Raw genomic sequence first — 22,450 nt, 5'->3', positions numbered from 1 at the left:
GCTAGGCAAGCGCTCTACCATTGAGCTAAATCCCCAACCCCAAAAGATTTTTAAAGTTTGGATAAGCCACAAAACCTGGAAGAATATTGAAGCAAATCCTAGGAGAATCCCAACTAGGGTAGTATGTAGTGATTTCTGTGAATACAGGATGTTATCTTTGCTTATTTAAATTTGACCCACTCAAATTTTGTCATAAGTAAAAGAAGTTTTGAACAGCAGAAAAACTCTTGGCAGAAGCAACAGAAGCAAATTCCAGGCTAACCTGATATACATAGTGAGTTCTGGAAGATCTAAGGCTATCTAGAGACCCTGTCTCAAAACAAAAACAAAGCCATAAAACAAACAAACAAACAATCCAGTGGACTTTAGAGAAGTAGCATAACTCCAGCGAATGCCTTTAAATGACAATTTTCCTAAAATAAGGGATGTTCGAAAACATGAGAAAGTAATTAATGAAGACTGTATTCAGGAAGATAATCGTAGTATCCTACAAATTCAATTTAGAGGGCAGCCTCAGAGAACAGCAGCTAATAACAAAGCAAACGGACTGATAAATCCCAGTTCTACTTTAGTTCTGTATCTTGGGTAAAGGCTTGAGAAAGCTTGTTTTCTGCTTGTAAAACAACCATTCACTTACCTCACAGATCTGTTAGGATGTCTGTACTTTTGTGTCTGGCTTCTATGAAAACATTCTGAATGTAATTTAGAAATTACTTCATGGGGGTTGGGGATTTAGCTCAGTAGTAGAGCGCTTGCCTAGCAAGCACAAGGCCCTGGGTTCGGTCCCCAGCTCCGGGAAAAAAAAAAAAAAAAAAAGAAAAGAAATTACTTCATGGAATTGGCAGGGGTTACAGACTGCACACAGGAGAGGAAGAAGGGAGTCAACCCTGGGGCTAGAGAGAAGACCCAAGTTCAGTCCCCAGCACTCATGCCAGGCACTGAAAGAATAAAAAATGCAGCCAAGAAGTCAGAAGTTTAAAAATGCTATCTCACCCCTAAGAAGCCCTAAATACCTCAAATTCCAGACTCTGCCCTCTACCTGTAAGTAAGTAAAAGGTCACATTTCCTGAACCTGCTCTCCCAGAAACTAGATAAAAAGACTTAAGATGTAAAGAAAGCTTCTCCCAGGAACTAGCTGACCATAAAGTTGGATTAAAATCTTAGAGAACAACCTTGAGAAGCAGGAAGGAACTAGCGGACCATAAAGTTAAGCAATCTACCCCCCAGAGCTGAGGACCGAACCCAGGGCCTTGTGCTTGCTAGGCAAGCGCTCTACCACTGAGCTAAATCCTCAACCCAAAGTTAAGCAATCTTGAGAGACAGGAAACTTCTTGTGATTTTTCACATGACACCAACCCTGTCCCCTTGGGTTGTGGCTTCTTCCTTTAAATACCCCTTCTCCCAGCTACTGGTGGCCGAACTCCTGTACCCCTGCGTGGGATATGAGTCTCAACCCCAGTGCACTGGTTTCTATCAATAAACCTCGTGTAAATTACAGCAAGGATGGTCTTACGTGAGTTCTTGGGGGGGTCGCGTCACCCCGAGACTTGAGTGAGGGTCTCCCTGCTCCGGGGGGGGGGTCTTTCCTTTTTTTTTTAATACATTTTTTTTTATTCATTTATTATATATAAGTACACTGTGGCTGTCTTCAGATACACCAGAAGAGGGCATCGGATCTCTTTACAGATGGTCGTGAGCCACCATGTGGTTGCTGGGAATTGAACTCAGGACCTCTGGAAGAGTAGTTGGGTGCTCTTAACCGCTGAGCCATCTCTTCAGCCCGGGGGTCTTTCAGCACCTCACAACCACTTTTAACTCCAGCTCCAGGTGATGTGATGCCCTCTCTGGCCTTCTCAAGTACAGCCTACACACAACTCACTTTCTCTCTCTCTCCCCCACCCCCTCACACACAGACACAGACACAGACACACACACACACACAGACACACAGACACACACACACACACACACACACACACACACAGACACACAAAACTAGATCTTAGCTCAGGTGGATGGCCGAGTCATTTAAGAAATCAGCTAGAGGAGCAAGCACACCATTCTTTCTGGTAATAATCATGTGCTAACTTGGAAAGCAAGGTATCACTGGGCTTAAAAGACAAAGAAGTCTTCTCAGAAAGGCTTTCTAATGATGTACCAGTTATGTACCAAGAATAGTTATTTCCTTTTTTTAAAATTATGTTTTATTTTTATTTTATGGGCATTGGTGTTTTGCCTGCATTTCTATCTGTGTGCTGGCTTCAGATCCCTTGGAATGGGAGTTACAGTTGTGAACTGCCATGTGGGTGCTGGGAATTGAACCCAGGTCATTTTAACCATTGAGCCATCTCTCCAGCCCCTCTCTTTTGGTTTTTGAAACAGGGTTTCTCTATGTAGCCCTGGCTGTCCCGAAGTTCACTCTGTAGACCAGGCTGGCCTTGACCTCAGAGATATGCCTGCCTCTGCCTCTCAAGTGCTGAAATTAAAGATGTGCTCAACAACTGCCTGGCCTCCTTTCTCTTTTTCCTGTGGTGCTGGGAATCTAACCCAGAGCCTTGTACATGCCCAACAAGTGCTATCATACAGCATGACATGTGGTGGTCATTAGAGCTATCCATGAATATCCTGATTCTTCTAGGCAAAAATTAGGATGCAATCCCTAACCTTGGAAGGTTGAGTGTTGCAGCTGTGACAAGGGCTGTAAGTTGACTATGGTAACTCCATTTTGGTACCTCAAATGAATTTTGTCATGCTGAGTAAAGTATTAATAACTGTAAGGGGAAACTTAAGGAAAATAACTCTGGGAAGAAAAACAACTCAAGGATGAGGGTTCTTTGAAAGGTTGCCTGACCTTGCTATTTCTGCTAACCCAATAATTTGGCTTTTGTGATAATCTATTTAGCTTGCAGCTGCAGAAAGGGAACCTTGGGGCTTCCCTTCCAGCTTCTGTAACTATCAGCTTGCAGTTATGAGAAAGGAATTTTGGGGGCTTTCCAGCCAGGATGTGTGTGTGTGTTGTGTGCGTGTGCACGTGCTGCTTAAATGTGGACCATGAGAAAGGCTTGGGGCTGCATTTGCGTTCTGGCTAGAATAAAGACTTTGAATTGACTCTTAGACTGTGTCTGAGTGGTCTTCTTTGAGGGAATCCCATTAACACTGTGACTAGCTTGGTCCAGTGAAAACAGAAGACACATGACAGCTCCAGGTATTTCCAAATCCCTCTTTGTGATATCATCTCCATTCTGGTCTGTCTCAATGGTTGGGCAGTGTTCAGTTCTGCTGTATAAAGCTATGCACACTGTTAATATTTGGCTCAAAAATTTCAAGCTTTCTGTTAGCTTTTCAGAAACTAGATCTTAACCATTGAACTATCTCCCTAGCTCCATTTTTTTGGTATGTTTTAAGATAGCATAATGGACCATTTTTTAACAGATAAAGTGGATACAATTTTTTAAAAAAATTACAGTTCCTATAGAGTTTCCCCTCTTAACTCGGAGTCTCCATACCAACCAGGCTAAAAACATTACTTTATGATTAAAAAGAGAACTTGTTTCTGGCCTTGATCTTTTCAACCAAGAAAATTTCTCAAACCTCCCAATCTGTTGGTGACTTCTTGTCCTCGCCTAAGCAGTAGGCCCAAATGTCTTCCATGTGTTTGTCAAAATAAGCCTAGTACTGCTCATGTCTCTCACCCAGGCCTCTGCAGCCCCTTGCAAACCCATGCAGTAGCCCTCATCTGATGTTCCTTCAAACTGGCTAAGCCATGACTAACTGACTCCTGCACTCAGTATCTTCTCTAGTTGATTGCAGCTTTCAGCCCAGAAGTCTCTTCAGGTTAGTTGATTCTGACTATCCCGACCAGCACAGACATACTGTAACTGCCAATGCTTCCTGTATAATTTAAAGGTTGCTACTACATTGGATCAATTTTGGGGATAGACTAGGTTCCAGGTCAGAGATAATGCCTATTTAGGGCACTCACTTTATATTGTTTCCTCTAAACTAAGCTAAACGATTAAAGTTTTGATTAAAGTTTATGCATATAAGTGCCTTGTTTGCACGCATATATGTACACTGTGCACGCCTGGTGCCCACCGAGTTCAGAAAACATTGTTATGTCCACTGCCATCTGGAGTTAAGAGATGGTTACTGAGGCACCATCTGGATGCTAGAACCAAACCTTGATCCACTGCAGGAGCAAGTACTTTTAACTGATGAGCTGTCTTTTCATCCTGATACACTTTTTTTTTTTCTACCTCCATCTTTATTAACTTGGGTATTCCTTATTTACGTTTCAATTGTTATTCCCTTTCCTGGTTTCTGGGCCAACATCCTCCTAACCCCTTCACCTCCCCTTCTATATGGGTGTTCCCCTCCCCATCCTCCCCCCATTACTGCCCTCCCCCCAAGAATCACGTTCACTGGGGGTTCAGTCTTGGCAGGACCAAGGGCTTCCCCTTCCACTGGTGCTCTTTCTAGGTTATTCATTGCTACCTATGACGTTGGAGCCCGGGGTCAGTCCATGTATAGTCTTTGGGTAGTGGCTTAATCCCTGGAAATACACTTTGTTTTAATAATTTTTAAAACCATATAGCTTCAACATTCTCTTTGAATTCTTTCCATTTTATAATTCATTACCCATTTATAATCTTGGTGATACTGACAGCAGCAACATAAGCAATTTAAAATTTCCTGGTAGCTACATTAAATATTGTCATTTTAATACATAGTGTTAGGTCAAACACCCCCCCCCCCCAAATGGCACCGCTTCTGACACTGTCTAAAATTCTGTTCATCAGGAGTCTCATTTAAGCCACCAGGAACCTTTCTTAATCCTGCCCAAAGGTCAACTTTATTTCAGGTAAAGGCATCTAGGTCCTGGTCAATCAGCTCAAAGACCCTGTAGACATAGTGAGAACTGCCTTCTTTCCCCCATTCTGCTCTTCTGTCTCCCAATTCCTGAAACAGCCTTGGCAGTTTGATCCCTAGCAACCTTCCTTTCTACTTGTGGACTGTTCTGGTTCAGCGGTTTCACTGCACTTAAAAAAAAAGGGGGGGGGAGGATGGGGAGGGGAAACCCCTATAGAAGGGGAGGGGAAGGGGCTAGGGGGATGTTGGCCCAGAAACCTGGAAAGGGAATAATAATCGAAATGTAAATAAGAAATACTCAAGTTAATAAAGATTAAAAAAAAAAGACTTATGTATACAGCGTTTTGCCTGCATATATGGTTTCAGGCCAGAAGAGGGCACCATATCTCATTACAGATGGTTGTGAGTCACCATGTGGTTGCTGGGAATTGAGCTCAGGGCCTCTGGAAGAGCAGACAGTGCTCTTAACCTCTGAGCCATCTCTGAAGTGCAGTTGTGCACTCTCTTACAGTGGCATTTAAAATCGTTTAATATTTCCTTTTTTTCCCAATAGGGTCCCATTATGTGGCCCAGGATAGTCTTAAATTCATAATCCTCTTGCTTCAGTCTTCCTGATTCTGGTTCAAAATTCCTAATTGTGTCAACTTAGTATTTTAGGTGTTTTTGTTATTTGTATGAAATTTATTAGTGAGCAAGCAAAATTTTTAAGTCTGTTTATCTGTTTATTACAAACCAAACTTATGGAATGCTTTTAATTTTCTGATACATATTCTTATTCTAGGAATGTTGAGTTTAATACCCATATAATAATGTGTATTATTTGCAAATACTAGTCTGAAATATTGTACTAATTTGGATATATTATGTTTGAAATCTCCCCCTAGGAGTCACTGTTTTATGGTCATACCTTAGAAAATGGATAAACCCATGAGACTGTTGTTGCATGGGGAAGGGGTGTGGGGAGGGCGCTTTCTCAAGATCTGGTCTTTATGGTATAAATCTATGGTGATCCTCCTGTCCCAGCCTCCCAAGAACTGAGTTACAGATGTGACCCTAGTTTTTGTTTGTCTTAAAATTTTATTTCTTGTAGTATGTTACGGATGTTGTGTACACGTATGTCTGGGTGCCACATTTGTACCTAAGCCTAAGGAGGCCATATGTGGGCTTTAGATTTCCTGAAACAGAGTTGCCATGTAGGTGCTGAGAGTTAAACCAGGTCTTCTGGAAAAGTAGTCAGTATACCCTTAACCCCTGAACCACCTCCCCAGTCCACCCTACCACTCTCATAATCTATACTTAAACTTTGTAAGCTTTTTAAAAAAACAACAATTAGTGTATCTGCATCTATTTGCCTGTGTGCATGTGTGCCATGGTCACAGAGGCCAGAAAGAGGCACTGGTTTCCTGGGTACTGAGATGAACTTGTCTGGGTGCTGGGAATCACACTCCTGTTCCTCCTATAACCTTTAGCAACAACTAAAGCTCTTAACCTCAGAATCATCTCTCTAGTCTATTTCAGTTATTGAGAACATATAGCCCAGGATGACCTTGAACTCCTGCTCTCACTTCAATCAGACTTTTTGAAAGCCATATCATATAATGGGAAATTATTCACATTGATTTAAAGGGCCTCTTTGGAATTAGAAGATATGACCACTAGATGGCACTGTTGTTATTATTATTATTACTATTTTTTTTTTTTTGGAACTGGGGACCGAACCCAGGGCCTTGCGCTTGCTAGGCAAGCACTCTACCACTGAGCCAAATCCCCAACTGTTGTTATTATTTAAAACAGGTTAAAAAGGATAAAAGAATTGTAGCTAGTAGTAGGATAGAAAAGATCACGTACCAATGAAGAGTCAAGACTGTTTTCACTACACAGAATTTTAATGTGAAAGTAAATAAAACATACAAATGTACAGTAAAGCTAATAGCAAAGCAATCTGGTAGCTTAAGGCAAGTTTTAATGGAGATGAATTTAGAAAAAATGATGCAATGATGTCATCTTAAATATAGATTATGAAAAAATATGAAATTGCATCAATAACTTAAAAGTAATTTTCAAAACCTGCACTACCGGAGAAAAGGAGTATATGATCTTAACGCCAGCATTAAGACAGACAGAAGCAGTGCAGAACTAGTAAGAAACATTCACTATTTACAGAGGGATGGCAACAACAGGAATACCATGTGATCTTTTTTACTGCTGGACTGAAAGCTCTTGGCCAGAAGCAACAGAGAAAATGTACCATCAACATGTTATTTTAAAAAATGAAGGATCACTTTAAAAAGGTAATTCCCCAAAGGAATTACGGCACAGAGTGTAAACATGTGAACTGCACACCAAATACCAACCAAATCCGTTCATAGTGCTTGGTAACAATACAAGGTCAACATGGCCTTTTGTAACACATTATTGTTTATAATAATTCAAACACAATGCTTCTCATGCATGACTTCAAATATATAACAAATATCTTTATTTTGAGATACAGGGTACTTGTTTATGAATTATAAGACCTATATACAATGAGTCACACCTCCACAATCAAGTATCTTTATATGCTTTTTAAATGCAATGACCTTATTCAGACTTTTCTGAATTGACCATGTCAGTTTTTAAAATTCTCTAAAATAATGCCATTTTATGATAAAATACATTTTTGCAAAAATTCAGAAATGTAGTAACATTTAATGAATATGACCACGAAAAGTATCTGTAAGCATGTGCCAATGACTTAGCACTTTTTCCAGTTTTTATAGTTAAAAAAATTGTAATTTGACACTAAGCCTGTTTTAAAAATATTGTTATACTGATTCATCTCAAAAGGCACTATTAATAGTCCTTTTGTAAAATACCATCATATATAACTGTGAATGTTTTGCCCAGAATTAATGGAAGAAAATGTATCTTCTGCACAGATGAATATTTTCTAAGACTAATCTCCATCATCAATTTTGTTTCTACAAAAGCATGCAATACAAAATACACATGAAAGCAGCTATCTTAAACATTATTTTAATACAATTTACTTACTTCTGTAGCTGATTTATCACTGCCTCCAGTTTAATATGCTGTTACATACAAGAAGTTCCAGTATCCTTTTTCTGACTGATTTAAAAAAAAAAAAAATCCCTGAATAAAACAGAAGCCAGTCTGTGACTTCTTTGGGCATTTCTGTAGAACATTATCACCTATGAAGAATATCTCTACCTAACTTATGATTACAGAATATAACTTGAAACAAGATCTGAGACAAAAATTAATACTAATTTAAATTTTTATGTTTAAAAGGGAAAGAAAGGTTGATTATTAGCAATTAAAAGGATACTGTGGCTTTAACAATTGTAAACTTTTGTTTTAGGAGGCTGCGGCAGACAGCTCTATTCTAGGTTCTTAGCTTGTAAAAAAAAACAAAACAAAACAGAAAACACATTTTAATTTGTAAAATGGTGCAGAATACAAAAACACAAAATGATATAGAGAAAACAAACAAAAACCAAGAACCCTTATCTAAGAAGAAAAGCTGTATAACCAACTAGTCTGAAAGTACAAAAGAATTTTAAGCAACCCTGATATAAATTTTAATTTCTTATCTTGTTTCTAAATGACATGAACTTTTAAGTTAAAATGAAGAAAGTAAATACTTTCAACCCAACTAAAATAATGCCAACAAGATAAGCTTGCATAGAAAAAAATTTCAAATTATTACTGGCTACATGTTTTAAAAATCAGAAATGCAGGTATTATAGTGCAAAACCATGGCAGCTAATGGTGTCTTTTCTGCCTCAGGTCATGAAATATACTGTAGTACCTCCAGTTATCACAGTTTCTGGTCGCACAATGAGTTATTTATACCAACTAGAAGCAGTGTGTATATAGAGATGGGGGGCACATGTGCTGTGCTCCTATTAACGAAGCTTGAGATCATCACCACCTAAATTAGAACCAGGACTAGGGTCTTGCTGTCTTCTTGCCTGCAATGACAAGATTGTAATATGAAGTCATATATATGGTTTGAAAACTTAACAGATACACAAGATATTAAGACACAGTGTCATACAAAGATGTTCATAGCCAAAAACTTTTCAATGAATATTTTCACAGCCAAGGCAATTACAACTATATGACATTTTGTAATACTCAACAACAATAATTTTATATTCAAACGGGTATCATGCACATATATTACATATAAAAGAAAAAAGTCTATTGGTCTATTTTTAGAATCAGAGGGGTATTTTTGTGTTGTTTTGTTTTAGATTTATTTATGTACATGAGTACATGGTAGCTGTCTTCAGACACACCAGAAGAGGGCATCAGATCCCATTACAAATGGTTGTGGGAACTAAACCCAGGATCTCTGGAAGGGCAGTCAGTGCTCTTAACCATTGAGCCATCTCTCCAGCCCATAATAAGAGATTTAACTTTATTTCACTAATATGATTAATCATCTTAGAAGCAAACTTTTTCTTTTAGTAATAGCTGACATTTACTTAAGCAACAATTATATGCTAGGCACTGTCTTCGAGTAATCTTCATGAATAAACTAAATAGGTTCCAACAACTTACAGAGGTACTATCAGTTTTTTTCCATTTTATAAAGAAATCGAATGGCTGGGCCTGATGGTACATGCCTGTAACCCCAGCACTCAGAAGAGGCAGGGGCATCTTTCTGAGTTCAAAGCCAGCCTGGTCTACAACAGTGTTTTTGAGAACAGCCACGGTGATTACACAGAGAAACTCTGTCTCAAAAGAACAAAAACAACAACAAATATAACAACAAATTTAATCTCTGCTAAATGAATTTTAACTAGAAATCTCAAGAAATAAAATCCAAAACTGGGTAGTTGTAGCATATGCCTTTAATCCCAGCATTTGGGAGGCAGAAGCAAGCAGATCTCTAAGTTCGAGGCTAGGCTGGTCTACAGAGCATGTTCCTGAAAGCCAAGGTTTAAAGAGAAACACTGTCTTGTAAAACCAAAAAAAGAAATTAAATTCAGAATATTAGTTTTATAAGTGAAAATTAAAAATAGAACACACCTCTAAGTATCCTTTTTGATAGTATTTAACAATTAAGAAACAGTAATTACAAACACTGAGCATTTCAAGGTCCACTGAAGAATGCATACCCTATTTAAATTACCTATGGCCAATCACTTAATAGGTAACACATATCAAGTAAAGTATCATGTATGCTACTCTCTGGCAGTCTAAAAAATATATATAATATATTGCCCCTTTGGTCCATGTACAACTTTAAAAGTAAAGATTTATTTTTTATTTAATAGTTTATGTGTGTGTTGTACATGCAGGAGTCTATGGGATCCAGAAGAGGGAGTCAGATTCCATGAAGACAGAGTTACAGAGAGATGGTTGTGAGCTGCCTGACATGGGCACTGGGTCCTAAATACAATCATCTGGAAGAGAAGGAGGTACTGAGCACTAAGCTCAGGTAATCAGGCTTGGCAGAAAGTGCCTTTATCACTGAGGTATCTTACTAGCTCCCCACATGCGACATTTTTCTTTTAGTTTCTTTTTTTTTTTTTTTTTTATTTAAAGATTTTATTTATTTACTGTATGTATGTGAATACACTGTCACTGTCTTCAGACACACCAGAAGAGGGCATCAGATCTCATTACAGATGGTTGTGAGCCACCATGTGGTTGCTGGGATTTGAACTCAGGACCTCTGGAAGAGCAGTCGGTGCTCTAACCGCTGAGCCATCTCTCCAGCTCCTTTCTTTTAGTTTCTTGTACAGATTCTAATGTATTTTACAGTTTTTTCAGTCCTTCCAAATGTTGGCTAAGTACAAACATCTATTTGTATCCAGAACCAGATTCCTGCAACACAAGTTTTTAATTTTTAGATAATGGTAACTTCATTTTGCCAGTTGTAAATTAAGGCAGAAAACCTTGGGTTACCTTTAGCTGTCCTTTCCCCATACCCAACAATGAATTCTAATGGTTCATCTGGAAAGATGTCCTTAATTTGGCCATTTCTACTCTCTCTATCATTTTCTCTCTAGATCAAGCCACAACCACGTTCAACTTCCATGCATGTTGTTCTTGGCAGATCTGATATATGCCAGCAGTCAATAACTTTAATTACCTCTATGATTTATTTAGCTAAATTTCTGGAATCGTGTACTAAAGCATCAATTAACTTTTCTATTGTCTATGTAATGTTTTGAAACAAATTTAACAAAGAGATCTTATTACTTAGGCTGAGCATAATGACACACAGAATTAGATTCTAGCACCAGCAAGGCTGAAGCAGGAAGATCAAGAGTGTGATTAGGACCAATAACCTGAGCAAAATCTTGTTTCAAAAAACAGTTCTTAGAGAAAGAACATTCCTGACCTACCTAAAGTCAAATTTTATCTTTTTAGTGCTAGGCATTACAGCCAGGGTTTGTGCACACTGAGAATGCATCCTACAAATGAGGCACAACCAGTACCAAGGCTAGGTTTACAGCCAGCCTTAAGATGGCTTTGGTTAGATCATCCAGAGCTGTGTTATCAACTAAGAACATTATGTCATTTGTACATCTGTCATTTGCACTGCCTTGTGTAATGGCCCTCTAGAAGCAGAGACAGGCAGATCTTATGTCTGAGGCCAATCTGACTACACAGCAAGGTCCATGTCAGCTAGGAGACCCCGTGCCCAAACAACCAAAAAGAAAAAACCAAAAGCCAAATAAACACACCAAAAGGACAGCTTGCCTTATTTAATTTTGAACAAAATAAAATTCATCTAGCAGATGAATTTGTCAGGAGACTTCTCACAACTCAGCTTAACATACCCCTTTCAGTTAGAATATTCACAGTAATGTTATGATGTAGAGCCAGATGAGATAAAAAGCTATGGGTGCCCATGTACCAGAAAATCTATTTAAACTCCACACAATCAATGCCAAGCGTGCTGTAAAGACCAGTCAATTCTGCAGAAGCAGAGACTGTGATATAGGTATCTGGTTTCAGTCAGTGAAGGTCAGAAAGAGGCTGAGCAATGAAGAAACACTAAAGAAAATCAATCCCAATTATATATTTATAAATCACTAACCTACCAATACAATACTTTGTGACTAGTATAGCCTTTGTCTTTGATGTTATTTTCAAATTTTATTCACGATAATGAAACAATTTCAAATGGGTGAGTCACCAACAGCCGGAGTCTTTTTGTACTAGTTCTGGCTGTGTTCAAACAGCCAAGGGACACTTGTCTACAACATTGGATATTTTGATAGAAAGAATGGGAAACAAGAGTAAAGAAAAGTAACCTTGCTATTTGCTTGTGTTGTGAATTTCAGTCACTCCCTGTCAGGAATGAAAAGTAGGACCAAAAATAAGAAGCAGACCAGAGAATGAGAGCTCTAGGAGATGGAAGGAAGATGGACAGGCTGTCTGAAGGAAACATACAGAAACAGACCTGTGACTAGCTTCTACAGATAAGACTTTCTTTGAGAAGCTATACTATCAATTTTGGCTGTTTTTTGTTTTTGTTTTTGTTTTTTTTTAAACATAGGGTCTTACTGTGTAGCTCTGGTTAGCCTCAAACTCACAGAAATCCACATCTCATGTAAATTTTGGCCATTTCTAACATACGTTGGATATTTGAGAGGAAGTTCTCTGGATAGTAAGTAATGGCAAAGAAATTCTCTCGGAACTTACTCTAAACATCAAAGCCATAGTTTGCTTTTAAAAATTAATCTAGACGGGGTTGGGGATTTAGCTCAGTGGTAGAGCGCTTGCCTAGCAAGCACAAGGCCCTGGGTTCGGTCCCCAGTTCCAAAAAATAGAAAAGAAAAAAAAATTAATCTAGACAATTCATTACAGACCACATATTATCTGTTCTGCTTCTTACGTTTTTAATACAACATCATTCAGAAATATAGCAAATCCAGTTTCCAGGATGTCATTACAAGATGAATATAGAAGAATGACAAAGCAGTTACTAGCAAGGACTTGGGAGAAATAGCCAAGAACAGGGCTAGTTGAATAAATCAAAGGTTCTAGTTGATTGCTGTTCTTTTATTAAAGAAAAGAAAACAAATGCGAAAAACTCTCTGTGGAGAAATGCTTTACTCATTGAGAAGAGCTGCAATTCATTGAGTATGTACATGTAGACAAATATGACCTTCTCATATTTACTTTATATTTGATAATTGACTAAAAGTTAGTATTGAAGAGATTTGGCTTCACTCTCATTATACAGTCGATAAGCCTGCAATATGGAAGAGTTAGTGATGTCTCCACACACAGGGAATTAAGTCTAGAAAAAAACCTGATATATCTAGCCACTGCTATTTCTTCCTGTTGCTAAGGCTCAGAGATACAAAACAGAAATTTCAGGACTTGAGTTGATGCATTTCCCTTGTAACTCATTAAAAAAGGTTAAAACTAGGTCAGAGGCTGCTCAGTGGGGAAAAGCATTTGCTGAGTTCAGCCCCTAGGAATCACAGGGTGCGAAAAGAGAACCAGTCACTGCGAGTTACCTTCTGACCACCGAATTACACATACAAATACAGATGATGATTTTTTTCTTACAAAAAATATGTTATTTTGTGCAAAGTTAAATGTGCTAAAAATACAAATATTGAAGCATTTAAGATAAACAGAGGATGAGTTATTATTTTTGCTTGGACTATACAGTCTCCAAAAACATTTGCCACAAGTCTAAAACTCATATAATGTTTTATTGTTTATTTCCAAGTGGTTTCTAATCTAAAGTCTCCTCATTTGCTGAGAAGTAAACTTTAAAAGGTAGAATATTCAGTAATTATTAATTCATTCCATGGTATCAAAAATAACTACTTACTAATACTTCATAATCTAACCAGAGAGAAGCATTTTGTACATAATGCTAGGGAAAATTTGTTGCAGTACTTGTGGCCAAATAATGTACCAACAGTATTTCATTAGCTTAGGTCCAGACAATTAAACTAAAAGTAGTCTCTTGTAACAGACAATACATGAACTGCTACTAGACAGACAAGAGAAGTACTTTCCCACTTCATCTATGACCAAAACACTATCCAGGCACTATTCTAGTCTAGGAAACTGCTACCTGTGTAGTTAGTAGAACCAGGCAAAGTTTAACTTTTTTTGCTGCTTGGAAACTGTCTTATAGGTACCACCAAAAAAGCTAAAATCTAAAACACTCTGGCAATGTATCTTTGTGTTTCAATCTAAAATTAGGATAAGCCCATTAGCCTAATAGATACATTGTGAGCCACATACTACATTCCATCTAGCCTCCAAGAAAAGCACAAGAGGGGCTGGAGAGATGGCTCAAGTTAAGAGCACTGACTGCTCTTCCAGAGGTCCTGAATTCAAATCCCAGCAACCACATGGTGGCTCACAACCATCTGTAAGGAGATCTGATGCCCTCTTCTGGTGTGTCTGAAGACAGTTATAATGTACTTATAATAAATCTCTAGTTGATAACAGGGAGGATTAGGAGGCATGACCTTGCTGGAGAAAGTATGTCAAGAGGTGCAGGCTTTAAGGTTTCAAAAGACTCCTGCCATTTTGAGTTAGTTCCCTCTCTGCTTCCTACATTTTAACCAAGAAGTGAGCTCTCAGTTCCTGCAGCTATGCCTCTGTTCTATCATGGACTCTCTAACTCCTGGAACCCTAAGGCCATTAAACATTTTCTTTTGTAAGTTGCTTAATGTTATATATGTCACAGCTATAGCAAATGTTAATTTTACATATCAAAGGTCCCCAAGTAATCTACTACCAAGTAATCCTCTGAGTCCCTGAAAACAACCAGGAACCCCAGAGGAAGATCAATAATTTCTATTGCTTTGACTAAAGCAGTAACCTTTTCTCTACTTTATATAATGGGGCACAGTACCAAATTCAGATGAAAGGGTTTTGCTGTCTAAAACGTAGCCTATTTACTACAGGATGTACCAGCCTTTGGGAGGCTAAAGTGGGAAGATGAGATGTTTGAGACCCACTTAGGCAACATAGTGTTACTCCCTCAGCAAAACAAAACAAAACAAAGAAAGCTAATCTGCCAATACATTCGGAACACAAAGAATTTTCTGTTTATTATTCTGTGTTATACCAAGGACAATTTTTCTATTTCTTAAAAAAAAAAAATTTATGTTTTGTCTGCATGTCTATACACATACATGCATGGTGGTTCGTGGGAAGGCTAAGTGGTGCCAGATACCCTGCAGCTGAAGTTACAGATGGTTGTGAGCCCTCTGACACCCAATGTAGCTACCGAAAACCAAAGTCTAGTCCTCTGTAAGAGCACTGAATATTCTTAACCGCTGAGCCATCTCTTCAGCCCCTTATATGAAAATTTCTTTCTTTCCTAAATAAAGAACAGATGTATGTGATATCAGATCCATGAAGTACTAAGGATATATAGTCAAAGATAAGCCCTCCATTTAGAATTTTTTTTTAAATTTAAAATTATATGTATCTCTGTGTGAATGTGTGTCCATTAGTGTTGGTGTCCAGGAAGGTCAGAGGCATCAGACCACAATGGCTCTGGAATTAGAAGGCAGTTGACATGAGCAGCTGACATGGGTGCTGAAAATCAAACTCTGCAAAAGCAGTTAGCCTTCTTAATTGCTGAGCCATCTCTTTCCAGCCCCCATGATTTATTTACATGTATGTGTGTGAGTTTCTGAGTGTATGTGCAGGTACCCATGGAAGCAAGAACATGTCAGATACCCTGGATCTGGAGGTTTTTGGGAACCAAGTTTGAGTGCTTTCCAAGAGCAGTCTGTACTCTTAAATGCTGAACCATCTCTTCAGTCCCAACAGCTCTCCATTTCGCCACCCATCCCCCATATCTGATTTGTACTAGTTTCTAGTTTCAGTTTCTTATGTTACCTACTAGAGAACTATGCATGTTCAAACAAACATATTCATCTTAAAAATACTTATAGTAAGATATTACACATAAGTTTATATCTCATTTTAAGATTACTTAATATCTGGTTAAGGCTACTAAAATGTGTATTTTCTTTTAGGATAGGAGATATTTATTTTAAAAATATTTTAGAAAAAGTTTATCATTTGTCATGCCAATTAAAAGGTAGACAGAATACGACATTTTACAAATGGCAAATTGGAAGCATGCACATGGAGCAAGGAATTTCATATTAAAACAACAGTGAAAACTGAAAAGCTTGAGACACCAACCACTTGAAGTTCTGCTTCCCTCAAATACAACATTCACTTTAGATACATATTAAGTGTTTATGAGCAGGACCCATGCAACTTTAGTATAACAAGGCTAGAGATTTCAGAGGTTATTCAAACAGTGGTGAATATCCCTATGCTTCAATGCTGCCAAAAATCTCAGGCTTACAAAGATCATTACCCAGTGCCACCCATGAGTTAGCACTGTCCCCTGGCTCTCATTTCCAGTCAGGCATCAGGACCACCCACTAGAACCAATATTATTCTTTTCTGCCTCAGCCTTTTCTATTCCAGGGAAAATGGTTTCTAATGTCCCCTGACAGATTTTATTTTTCAGCTTATTTTTCAGCTTAATCCTCTCTACTTCCTACTGCTAAACTATATTTGTGTAGATGTCCTGGTTCAAAACTGTGGCATGATTTCTTGTTCTTCCTTCTGCCAGCAAACTGTTGGAAAGAGAGCATGTCAATTTTTCTGGGAGTTTTATTTTTATGTGAATTAGATATGTTTAAATCCCAAAGATATTTGATTGTGTATGTGTCCTTGTGTGGTTTTAGACAGCGCCTCACTACATATGGATGATGGCCTGAAACTTGCTATGCAGATTAAGCTGGCCTCTCCTCCGCTCCATGGTAACCATACATAGATCCAAAGAGTTTGAATCATAGGGAGAAATGTTTTCTTCCACTGTTGCTTTTTAAAAAGAGGTAAAGAGCAAGAAATAAGCTTTTAGGAAGTACTCATAGGTAAAACAGGAATACAGTGGAGAAGGGCAAAAAATATATATACACAAAACACAAGACACACAGACTACAAAGCCTTCTTCAGTTGCCAGTGTGTACTCTGGAGACAGATTCCAGCCCAGGGCTTTTAGATGACAGCTCTATAAGAGAACTAATATTTCAAATTATTGACGTAAGTAACTAGAACAGTGGTTCTCAACCTTACTAATGCTGTAACCCTTTAATTCAGTTCCTTATGTTGTGATAACCCCCAACCATGAAATTATTCCTGTTGCTACTTTATTACTGTAATTTTCTACTGTTATGAATTATAATATAAATATATGATATACAGGATATCTGTTTTGTGATCCCTGTAAAAGGGCTGTTCAACCCTCAAAGGGGCTGTGAACCACAGGTTGAGAAATGCCGGACTAGAGGATCTTAAATCATTGATGAAAATTTAACTGTTTTTTTCTACCTTCTAGGTCATAATGCTTTAGTGCCCAATACACTTTAGAGAACTAAAAGGATGCTCCATCAGCCAGACAATTCGATTAGCTGGAGCCAGCACCAGGCAGAGCTTTCAGCACTACGGAAGCACTTTAGAACTATTCTTTCTGCTGGCACACATGGGCTGAGCACCGTATTAAGTGCTTTCTAAGTGATCCTCATTGAGCTCTTACAATTTCTTTCTGTGATAAAACTGGGGTCTCAGAGAATGGAAAGTGACTGAACAGGAATGTGGATTGGGCCTAACTACAAAGCCCAGGCTCTCAATTGTTGACATGCTAATGGAATATTCTATCTGAATGACAAATTATTTGGCACCTCTGTCAATGAGTTTTACTTTTGTTCACAACCATCATAAAAACATCAAAATATGTTCAAGTGACAACACTGTAAACTAATAAAAAAGTAAGTATTTATTAAAATAGACAATCTGTGCTGAACACAGTGGCATATGTTTAATCCTAGCACTAGGAGATTCTCTGGCTTGAGAGTTACACAGTAAGATCTGTCACAAAAACTTTCTCTAACCCAAGATATATATGAAAACTTCTAAGTAACTGTTCCATTAATTCTTGGTTATTGCTGAAAATGTATGCATTTATTGCAGAAAGGCTGACCATACTCTCTGGCTTGACAAGCTCCATCCAGTATTTGTTCATTTCTTTGCACAGAAGTCTTCCCCAGTCTGTTCAGCTGACAAACACATTTTTCTTTCGAATCTCTCCAACTATATTCTGTGAAGTTCCCAAGCAGGACTGACCTACATGCTCTGCCTTCTACTGCCACCATCTTCCTTTGAAGTGCTTTTGCACAGACAAGTGACACTGCAGTTGCCTGTTTTTGCACCCACTTTTTGCCAAGTCTGAAAGCTGTGTACACTTTTAGTCAATTAACACAAATCATCAAATTTAAGTATTTTTATTAAAATCTTTGTAGAAGCTAAGAGTGTTGGTGTACTTTTTTAATTCCAGAACTCCGGAAGAAGAGGCAGTGGATTTCTTTGGAGTTTGAGGTTGCAAAGTGATTCCAGGGGAGCTAGAGCTACAGAGAGAAACCTTGTCTCAAAACAAAATAAAACAAAATACTTCTAGCTCTCAGACAGAACAAACTTTTTTGAAAGAAGTTCATTTACCAAGTAAACACAATGCACAAACACTATGTATAACTCAGGACACAGAGAATAAGGTCTTCATTTTATGGGATCTCAAGGAAGGGAAGGACAGATATATTTATAGCTGTTTCAACATACAGCTTGATAAATGCTCAAACATAACTAAGAGGTAGCTGGGAGTGGCAGCATATGCTTCTACCTCCAGCACTTACAAGCTAGAGTTAGGAGGATCAATAGTCTAACTCTGGTTCTGGTTATACAGGGAGTTCCTGGTGAGCTGGTGCTAGATGAGACCTTGTCTCAACAAATAAACAAAACCCCAAAGCAAACAAACCACACACAGAAAAAAATAAGCGTAAGAGGGGCAAGAGGAAGGAAGGAAAGTGGTCCAAGTCAGGAGAGGTAGAAAGGGAAAATAAGAGAGGAAGAAATTAAGCACTGTGGAAATTCCAAAGTAGAAGATGGTTAAGACTTGAGAAGGGGGGTTGGGGATTTAGCTCAGTGGTAGAGCGCTTGCCTAGGAAGCACAAGGCCCTGGGTTCGGTCCCCAGCTCCGAAAAAAAAAAGACCCCCCCCCAAAAAAAGACTTGAGAAGGGCTTGATATAACTTAAGCTGAACCCTGATGAATGGGTAGCAAAGTACATTTCATACAGTACAACAAAATATAAGAAATATAAGACATCAAGAACTGTAAAGTTTCACACACAAACTGCACTGTGGGCTCTGGGAATTAATTTAGGTCCTCTGCCAGAACAGTCAGTCAAATTACCAAATGGGAACCGTGTACAACTTTAGTGATATATATATTAGCATTGATAACCCATTACCACTGGGTCAGCTTTACTGGCTTTTTCAAAGTTTGTGTTTCTTGAGCTGTGGGTATAGAAGAATGAAGAACAGCCCCAAGCTTGAGCTGTAGCACCAGAAAATCAGTGGGGAGGAAAGAAGGTAGAGGGAGACAGAATTTATATTCCCCAAGAATGTATTTAATTCAAAAATAGTTAAGTATTAACTTTTTCAACTAAGTCCATTTAAATCAGGAAACGATTTTATATAGAAAGACTAAGCATGTACTAACACCATACAGAAAGAGAAGGTAATTACTATAAAAACTGAGATAATGATTACTTTTGAGTAGAGTAAGGTTATAATCATATATGCATACAGAGGGGATTGGTGTGATATAAAAGTTTTACTTTATGGGCTGGAGAGATGGCTCAGCGGTTAAGAGCACCCGACTGCTCTTCCAGAGGTCATGAGTTCAATTCCCAGCAACCACATGGTGGCTCACAACCATCTGTAAAGAGATCTGATGCCCTCTTCTGGTGTATCTGAAGACAGCTACAGTGTACTTACATGTAATAAATAAATAAATCTTTAAAAAAAAAAAAAAAAAAAAGTTTTACTTTGTTATCCTGAAAGTAGTTATTAGGAGATTAGATCTATCATAATTCATCAGCCTACATATTCCTTCTATATAGATATAATCTGTATTTTACTTCATAATAAATTAAAAATCATTAGATTTATTTCTCTAATCTCTAAATGTATACTAACTAATCCCATTTAACTACATTTTTCCCATTTAACTCCATTCTTAAGGGTATTTGAAAATATGAAGCTATCCTCTAAAGAGTTAAACAAATGACGAAGACTATTCTGTTTCAAGATGGTCATTCCCAGTGATAATCATGTGATAAAACATCTATGTAACCTTCCTAGCACTGTGAGAAAATAAAGAAACCTATCTTTGTAACTTTCAAAATCAAGGTAAATAATCATACAAAAGTAGACAATAATATTTGCCTTTAAGGTTTTTTAGTAATGTTTTATATTTTTGGTTGTGAGCCTAGCCTTTAATGCTGAACCATCTTGCCAGTATTTTAGTAATGTTTTAAATAATGTTTTGATCATGCTCTATATTAACAAGAGGTACATTTTACAAGTAGTTGTGTGATGGCACACACTTGTAATCCCAGTACTTAGAAAGCGGAGCAGCAAGAGGTGGAACAAAGATATCTGAATCAATGAATGAAAAGAAAATGTCTCATTCATATATATATATATGTATACACACACACACACACACACACACACACACACACACACACACACACACACACACATATATATACACATTTTTTTGTGAAGACCAATAAATGAGAAATCCATATACAACCTTAAAATTATAAACAATTGCATATAATTAATTCAAGCAAGAATATACAATTTTTAAAAAATTTTAAAGACAAAGTTAAACCAATTAAAAACACATTATGCACAAACATCAAAAACACAGCCTGAGAGTTTGGGGAAAGTACTAACCAGTTACTGCCAGCAGCTGTGAAACTCTCACCTCCATTTCCTCCCGGTGAGACCTGTCTCTATCCTCAAATTCTCGAGTTCTTCTTCGAGCCTCTTCAAAGGCCTGTTGTGCTAATGCATCTTCCTGCTGTCAGGGTACATGAAATAATTATTTTGATTTATGTAAAAATGACTAAATTTGGGGATTTTTTTTGGAAAGAAACCAATCGAAGAGTAATTCTTAAAATATCAATACTAATCCCCCCATCCTGCGCTAATTTCAGAGGTATTTTTATATTGCAGTGAGGGTCTCATTACAGCTCTTGGCTGGTCTGAAACACAATCCCTCTGCCTCCCCAGCGCTGGAGTAACTGACATGTGCCACCACATCCTAACAGGAATCTGATCCATCTTTAATTTGTAGCCCCCTTTTCTTACTTCTGTAAACTGGATTAGCAGACTACCTATTTGCTGCTTTTATTTTTGCCATCTTAATTTCTATAAATATTTTTCTAATTTGGAACCCAAAGAACTGTAAACTAGATTATTATAAGTCTCTCTCAAAAACGGTCCCGTTCCATTCTGTTAAGGCACATCAATGCTCCCTCTGCTGTTCATGTGTATCTAAAGCACAGTGTAATCACAATGACTCTTAACCTTAAAGGCTCCCTCATGCCTACTCTCTTCAACATAAAATGTGCAAGCTTTGCCAGTCATATATAGTATGCACTTATATTTTTAATGGTATGCTTGCAGAAACTAAGATCCAGAAATAGAACAATACCAAAAAAGAGAAAAAAAAAGCCATCAATATTCACTTCCCAAGAACAGTACAAAAGTTGGCAGTGTAACTTACTTCTGCCAATGAGGTAACAGCAGAGGAAACCTAATAAGATTTTCAAGGCTATGTAAAAGAGCTCTCACAATTATTCTTTCCTGGGAATTGATACAATGTTCAGAGTTAGCAGCCACCTGGCAAATAAGACAGAGCTGCAGGATTGCTGCAGTGGGCCAGGGGCTCCTGATACTGTAATAAATGTTATGCTGGATCTGACTATGCTAGCTATTTTACTGTGTGAATAAATTATGTTAACAAGATTAATGTTTATTTTTCACAGTCCATAGAGGCCTCCTTTGATTTACCTGTTTTACATCTCTAGAAAAAGAACACCAAGATTTTCCCTCCTCTGTGTTTTTGTCTTGATTCTTCTTGGTCCACGACTCCAGGTGAGACTGTCAGTACATTGAAGCTAAGTGACAAGTTGGAGTAGACTGTTCTATTTTCTGGGTCTTTAAGTTGCACATCAAATCTAGGGCTGATCACTCTACACTTGTTCAACCTGCCTATGAAGTGCCTATGATTTCCCCAGCTGTTATCATCAATGACATCAGATTCTCCAATGGAGCCACACTTCGTCATCAACACAGTTATGAACCGAATCTTGATTTAAAAGCATGGCCTTAAGACTTGGTGCTTGCCTCTTTTCTCAGCATTGTTGCTGCTTTTGAGAACATCTTCCAGGACTTTCATGTGCACCATGGTGAGGGCACGGAAAGATAGCAGAAAGACATTCCCATACCTGGGGCTGAAAATGGAGCTTAGTGGTAAAGCATTTGCCTGGCACACACAAGGCCCCAGGTCCAATCTCCAGAACCTAGGAACATTCTTTTTCCTTTCCTGAAGTGTTTTATTTTTTTCGGGGGTGGTGGTGGTGGTGGTGGTATTTTGCCTGCATGTATGTCTGTGCACTACTTGTG

At 38.1% G+C, this 22,450-nt stretch overlaps 1 protein-coding gene and 1 pseudogene across 2 annotated transcripts in view; both read right to left on the bottom strand.

Annotated features, from left to right (window-relative positions):
• Positions 1 to 6,734: 6,734 nt before the first annotated feature.
• Cbfb (core-binding factor subunit beta) overlaps positions 6,735 to 22,450 on the bottom strand; it is a 43,218-nt gene continuing 27,502 nt past the window's right edge. Inside the window, exons 5-6 of one of the 2 annotated variants that reach the window (XM_032887564.1) lie at positions 20,714 to 20,840; positions 6,735 to 8,846 (exon numbers count right to left, since the gene is read on the bottom strand). In XM_032887564.1, the coding sequence (XP_032743455.1) occupies positions 8,824 to 8,846; positions 20,714 to 20,840 (150 nt within the window). In that variant the 3' untranslated portion in view covers positions 6,735 to 8,823. The remainder of the gene's footprint in view (positions 8,847 to 20,713; positions 20,841 to 22,450) is intronic. The other variant, XM_032887563.1, reaches the window with a different exon arrangement.
• Positions 21,502 to 22,376, bottom strand: LOC116886193 (annotated as a pseudogene).

Source organism: Rattus rattus, chromosome 17 (assembly GCF_011064425.1).
Source record: "Rattus rattus isolate New Zealand chromosome 17, Rrattus_CSIRO_v1, whole genome shotgun sequence".
Taxonomy (NCBI): Eukaryota; Metazoa; Chordata; class Mammalia; order Rodentia; family Muridae; genus Rattus; species Rattus rattus.
The sequence above is the reverse complement of the archived record's forward strand: the minus strand, read 5'-3'. Positions and strand labels throughout refer to the sequence as shown.